Source organism: Pelmatolapia mariae, linkage group LG17 (assembly GCF_036321145.2).
Source record: "Pelmatolapia mariae isolate MD_Pm_ZW linkage group LG17, Pm_UMD_F_2, whole genome shotgun sequence".
NCBI classification, from domain to species: domain Eukaryota; kingdom Metazoa; phylum Chordata; class Actinopteri; order Cichliformes; family Cichlidae; genus Pelmatolapia; species Pelmatolapia mariae.
The window spans coordinates 31,452,978-31,459,718 of record NC_086242.1 but is presented as its reverse complement, the minus strand read 5'-3'; the positions used below and the strand labels follow the sequence as shown (position 1 = coordinate 31,459,718).

The following is a 6,741-nucleotide window of genomic DNA, read 5'->3' as shown; positions in this document are numbered from 1 at the left end:
GAAGGGTTTCTAGGCCAGCTTAAGATCCAATAGTTGATGCTTCTCTGTCTCTATCATAACTAAAATCACAGGGACAGGTTCACACAAAAATAGATATCAGAGACCAATGTCTAATCCAGATCCTTGTTGTTAAGTAGTTCACCAGATTACCTTGAAAAGACCAAATTAAATTTAACCAATCAACATCAATAGATGCCTTCATTTACAATGAGAGTTGATTAAAGACAGAATTCACATGTTATTCACTCGACAACCTTTCGTATTTAATCGATATATAATTTATTACCAGAAAGGCTGTGGTCCACTGTACTTCTACTGGGTGTTTCTGACACTTCTACAGTGATTAATGAAGAACATTGCTCATAATAATGTTCCACTCCAAGATTACTCACTGTGTCAGGTGACTAACAGCTAAGAGGGCCTCACTGTATAGACCAACTGTCTGTCACTTCCTCTTCTGTCTCCATGTGAACTCAATGTAGAACATTAACTAGTGTGACCGCTGTGTCTTCACTGCTGTGTCTGTGTGCACACACAGGTATGTAATTCAGCATTAATGGCTCTCGGTGTGTTTGCATGCAGCCATGAGCATGTGCATGTGTGTTTGCACATTGCGTGCACGACTGGGAGAGATCCTGCCATATTACAGCTGCCTAATGTAAAATTGAAGCAATGAGATCACACAGAGATAGGCGGGGATGGGGTGAAGGGAGGGTGAGGGGAAGGCGTGGGTGGGGGGTGGGGAGAGGGGAGAGGGGGGTTCTATAAAGGCTCATTCAAGTATTAACTATTCTCACATATCTGGGACAGGTGAAGCAGACGCATCATTCAAAAGGTCTGAGATTTGGTGAGAAACTTTTAGGGCGTGTTGGGGTCACTGCACTTAGAGATAAAATACAGGCCGATTGTAATAGGTGCAGTGATATTCTTCGGTGTCACAATCTCAACATTTTATCGTTTGAGCCCCTTGAAGTGGATAAAGACTGGGCTTAATTTAAGTCAAAATCATTTCGCTGAGATAATTCAACGGAAACAGCATCCCAGGTGGAGTTTTAAAGTTCACTTCTCTAACTTTAGGTGTTGTTGGTGTCGTTGGGAGCTGTCGAAACATCAGCGTCAGAATGTGTTCGGGTGGCTTTGCCAGATGTCTGGGGTTCACTCTGATACCCTTGTGCATTGTGTGTGTGCTGTGCAACATCCTGCTCTTCTTTCCCGGAGGAAAGTCAGTGGACAGAGAAAACATCACAGACCAGGTCTGGTACTTTGGAGGCATTCTGGGATCTGGAGTGCTGGTGAGTGCATTAGTGAACAATACAATGAAATTATGTTTTTAAAATATGAATTAAATATTCATCTTCAGCTCATGATGTCATGATTGTTAGCCATGAATGTTGTAATTATCAGTAATTATTGGTATAACTAAATTTATTCTCAGTAAATAATCTAACAGTAAGTTTGGAATTAAATGGTTAATACCTACAGAATATCAGAAAGTTGCAAAGTATTTGTTATACTGCACTTAACCAGTTAATTAGACCACCACTCAATAAAAAGTTTATGTCACAACTCCCCTAAATTAACAGTATTAGTAACTACCAAAATAATTTTTATGCTTCTGTAATAGTGAATCCATCTGTACATGCAAACTCATTAATCAGTATTTTTTCATGTTAAAATATAATTATTGTTGTTATCCATGATTTCTCTAATTTATTGTTTTACAAAAAAGAGAGAAATTACAAAAGTATAGAATTACACCTAATTATGGTGAACCGAAAAATATGTTTTACTGATTGAATGTTATGCCAGTCCAAATTTAGGTTTAAACAAGTTTTTGGCACATTTCTAAAATATTTGTGTTTTCTTGTTTTTTATACATTTGTTAAGCAGTGCATGTCAAACGGTGTTGTGAAAAAATTGTAAGCTTCTTTTTTTGTTATTGTTGTTATTATGATGTGTATATGAAAACTGCACAAAGGAAAATTTATCATTAGATACACAGTCAGTTTTAGACTGTAAATCCCAAACGTAAATGACATGAAAAAAATGAAAAAGAGGAATTAGTTGCAGATCTTAAAAATATATATATATATATATATATTTAAATAATTAGTTTAGGGGAAAGAATTAAGAATTTATGAGTCAACTTATGAATTCACAGAGAATGTCTTTCAAATGACTTGATGCTAAATTTGCCCCCAAAAGATTAATATGTTAATATTATATATGTAATTGTTAATACAAATATTTTATTAACAATTTTTTTGCAACTTTAATGAATGACTGGTTCATTAATGACCTGTGTGTGAATTGTGTGTGTTTTTGGGTGGCAGATGATCTTCCCTGCTCTGGTCTTCCTGGGTCTGAAGAACAATGACTGCTGCGGTTGTTGTGGCAATGAAAGCTGTGGTCGGAGATTCGCGGTGAGAAGATTTTTCGCATTCAATTTTGATCTGTTTGTCTGAAACAGGTCTCTCCTTTAAATGAGATGTTGAGTTTCAATTGGACTACACATAAACAGCAAGTGTAACTAGTGACATCAACGATGGCACTGATCAACTGTCCCTTTAAACAACGAAAGTGCAAAAAGATGCTTAAAAGGAGGCAGCTACATGGAATAAAGTGAATATGCGGTGCGTTTAAAAAAAAAGGTGTGACCATTTGGCCAAACCTGGCCTTTTTGCTTGGACAAGCAAAGCTCAGTGATGTTCCGTGGAGTCAAAAACACACACACATTTAACAAGACTGAAAAGCCACTCAAATATATATATAGCATACAGCTGCATTAGATAATTGCTACCTAGAGCATGACCCAGTGCACAAATGTGATCGGAAATGTCTTCAAATATTACTGTAAGTTGATGCAATTAATTGGGCATTAATCTAAATTAAAAGGAATGTGAAAATTCGATTTTTAAAATTTCCAGTCTAGGCAGAAATGTTAGACCTCTGTTCCCAGAGGACAAGGGTCTTCAGAGAATCTGCAAAAAATCTAAGTTTTCTTTGTCATTTGTTTTTTTTTTCCCTCCTAACAGTTTTAAAACTATTAAAAACAACATTTATATTAGAGGTATTATGCTTGAGTGTCTACCAGTCACCTGTTAACTTCAGCGTTGAGATACTCTGAGCGTATAATGGAAAACAAACACAGATGAACTATGTACACACATCCCCTCATGATTTACACAGCAATAAATTGGGAAAACACACACCTACACCCTCCCATAAAGTACTACAAATTCGATCACAGTAACACACCCTGTGTAGCACAGAGCCTGCGTTGTACAGTTAGGGTCACGCAACTGATCGATACTTCAGGAATGTGTGCAAGTGTCACTTTGTGCACCTGGCCTTGAGCACGGCCTCTGGATACTAACACAATAACTTCATTGATGTCTTATTTTAAGAAGCTTAAAGGGGCATTGTTAAATGTTTTGATTCTCAGTATGAGTAACTGACCATGCTTCTCCCCACTCTCTCTCTCTCTCTGCAGATGTTGAGTTCGATGCTGTTTGCAGGTATTGGTGTTGTGGGCGCCGGTTACTCAGTTATAGTCTCAGCAGTGGCCATCAACCGTGGACCTAAGTGTTTATTTTCAAACGGCACCACACTCGACTGGGGCTATCCCTTCTCCAATGGGTGAGACATAGAGAATAATCAAGTGTTAAAATGCGTTCAGTAGTTTGTTTTTTTTATCACTCTGTCCATAGCAATGGAATGATCAGCATGTCCTTTCTTTCAGCTGGGTACACATGAAAGCATTTGGAATTTAAACAGGCTAAATTTGTAGCACCTCCAATTCTCAGTGCTCAGCGAAGGCTTCGTTTCAGATAGTGTGGGGCCTGTTTGGGGATTCTGTTTGCAGTACAGATGCATGACACAAACAGAGAGACATACAAATACTGTCTTGTAAAAGGGCTTCACACTGAATCTGGCAACTGATTTGCTAAGAGCCAAACACTGAGAATTCTGCGTCAATGACAGTGTAGGGACTGCTGTTTATTTTAAGCACAACTAAATTTAAACTTAAATCGAACATTTAAAAGTTGAAGTGTATTAGTGCTACCTTTGCTGCACTTGTCTCTTGTATCTTAAAATAAGCTGTGGCTCACAACACATCTCACATTTGCTCTTTTCTTTTTAACCCTTCCTCTACAGAGACTACCTAGGCAACGCAACTTTGAGGGATACTGTGTGTCAAGAGCCAGCGGGTGTGGTGCCCTGGCATCTGTCTCTCTTTTCTGTGCTGCTGGTCATGGGTCTGATCCAGGTGGCGCTGTGTGCTTTTCAGGTGATAAATGGCCTGCTGGGAGCTCTGTGCGGGGACTGCTGTGGAGGGGTCAGTCTCTACTCTGCTATGAGTTTCTCCTTAGTTGGTTGTGTATGAACTTGTGACATGAATTAGCTAATGTGCAGGGAGACCTGAATTCAACCCATAATTGTATAGTTATTTATTTATGCACCTATCTAAAGCATAGTTTTCTATTTTCTTCTATGACAAGAATAAGTATCTTACTTTCAGTTACATTTTTACTTGCTTAAGGATTTAAAAAAAAAAAATCCTTACTTGGCCTCTAAAGCTCCTGGAGCCTCTTTTGCAGTTTTAATTACAGGCTTCATGCTTTATTGTTCTCACATTAGCTTCATAGAGCTGGAGGATATCATGTAATTGCTTATATGTTGAGGATAAACAAAGATTTTAAAAAAAACACACACACAAAAATAATAATAATTTTTGTCTTTCAGGGTGATGAGCACTGAGCACTTCGTGTGGCTGAAGGTTGCTGACTTTCCTGTATTTATTCTGGTTCCAGATGATCCGACTCATATAGCAGTGATATTTTGTCAAATAGCTCATTGATTCCAATGTGGGATTTATCAGAAAACACTGGAAATGACACGAGCTCTTTAAGAGTTTCCTATTTCTTTCTTAATGACCACAGATGAGTCTGTCTTCGTAATATGAAATCTGAATCTGCTATGCTGCAAATAATTTCCAACACTAGCCACTGTAGTCCCTGATTTCCTCCTGCTATGTGGGTTAGTTTTGTAGAATTAAACTTGCTTTAATTCTACAATTATTTAATTAAAATATATTTAATGTATAAATAGCAAATGGGACCATGGGACATACTATGGATTTTTTTTTTCAATTTTCTTTCTTGTGTAGTCAAACAAATGTAACTCCTAAAGGTTGCTTCTTTTATAGATAAGGAGTTTTATCTGTTGCTTGACTGCCTCCTGCTGGGGAAGATGTAAATTTACCTACACCATTAAAAAAAAAAAGAAAAAAAATAACGTCTTACAGAGAGTGGCGTTATTAAAAGACTGGTTCATTTCTTAAACCAATCTATTTTTTTATGTGTACTACATTTACTGCTTTAAACCCAAACTAATCACTGCGGATATTTCCCCCTTTCTCATAAAACTTTTAATTCTATGGTATGTTAATAAAGTTTATCTTTCACTGGTTCACTAGACAATAACTAGTTTATATTGATATCATCCAGCATCAGTTTCAGTATCACACACTTAAAGTTACACATCCCCCAGACAAATGCTATTATAATTAACTAAAACTAGAATAAAATCTAAAAGTAGGTGTGGAGGAAAAACATTTTAGTTAAATAAAATAACAAAAAAACCCGAACAACTAGATTTTCAAAAATTAAAACAAAAACTACCTGAAATGATATTGTGAGCTTGGAAAACTAACTAAACTAAATATGTGGAGTAAATGTCCTTAGCTTTTGGATTTGTTAGTTTGGTAAAAGCTTTATTACAGATTACCTGATGAGGTATTGATCAATGTGCTTATTGAGACATATGAAACTTGAAAAAGTTCTGTATTTTTTTGTAATGCCTGTGCTGATTTTCCTAAATCTTGGCTCTGACATTTTAATAATAATTAAAACTGTAATGCCAAGTGTATTGTATTTGATACATGAGCATTTGTGAGTGTTTTAAACCTTTGCATCATCTTTTTTTTTTTTAACTGAAAAAACAGAATAAATTGCACAAGAAATTTTAAGCAATAAATTGTAGTAAAAATTATTTTTTTTAATGATAACGTGAACTACTATATTCATCTTCCTATATTCACCCATCCATTCTCTTCCACTTATCCTGATCAAGGTTGTGGGAGGGCTCGGGCTTACCATAGGGTGAGATCTCTTATATGCCAATTCATTCTTATTTATTTATTCATATATTTTTTTTAATTATTAGAAGGTTCAACAAACATTCAAGTTGCAAAAAATTAGAATGTTCTCGCAATTATTTCATGGTTCATGCTTTACACAAATAAAAAGACTAAAACTATGCTGAAACTAAAAAAAACTAAACTAAACCTTTTTAAACAAGTCAAACTTTTTCTGAAAGAAGAAAATCCACTCTGGAAATGAACTGAAATGAAACTGAATCAAAAGCAAAAATGTCAGAGTCAAAATGAAATAAAAATAAAGCCTAGGTAGAAAATACAAAACTATAATAACTACTGTCTGTAGTCTTTATTGCACACTGGAAATTATAAAATTCTAACAGCATTCATGTTAACATCAAAATAAGGAAGAAATATAATTCCTCATTTAAAGTTTGATATGCACTTAAATATTATAATTAGCTCCTCATTGTTTAGGTCAGAGAGGAAGTCATAGAGACAAATCTTTATTTTACTTTTAATGCCAAATTACTTTTTTAAAAATGTAATTCTTTACCTTTACTTACATTGTGATATTATCA

The 6,741-nt window shown here is 35.6% G+C and overlaps 1 protein-coding gene across 2 annotated transcripts; it reads left to right on the top strand.

The window, feature by feature from the left end:
* Positions 1 to 815: 815 nt before the first annotated feature.
* On the top strand, positions 816 to 5,466 carry tm4sf4 (transmembrane 4 L six family member 4). 2 transcript variants are annotated; one of them, XM_063460152.1, is made up of 6 exons: positions 816 to 847; positions 1,078 to 1,292; positions 2,334 to 2,423; positions 3,494 to 3,639; positions 4,159 to 4,339; positions 4,747 to 5,466. In XM_063460152.1, exons 2-6 carry the CDS (start codon positions 1,122 to 1,124, stop codon positions 4,759 to 4,761), a joined length of 603 nt encoding a protein of 200 aa, XP_063316222.1. In that variant the 5' UTR covers positions 816 to 847; positions 1,078 to 1,121; the 3' UTR covers positions 4,762 to 5,466. The 2 variants fall into 2 exon arrangements, with proteins under 2 accessions (XP_063316222.1, XP_063316223.1); XM_063460153.1 differs by having other exon boundaries at positions 817 to 835.
* The last annotated feature ends 1,275 nt before the right edge of the window (positions 5,467 to 6,741 follow it).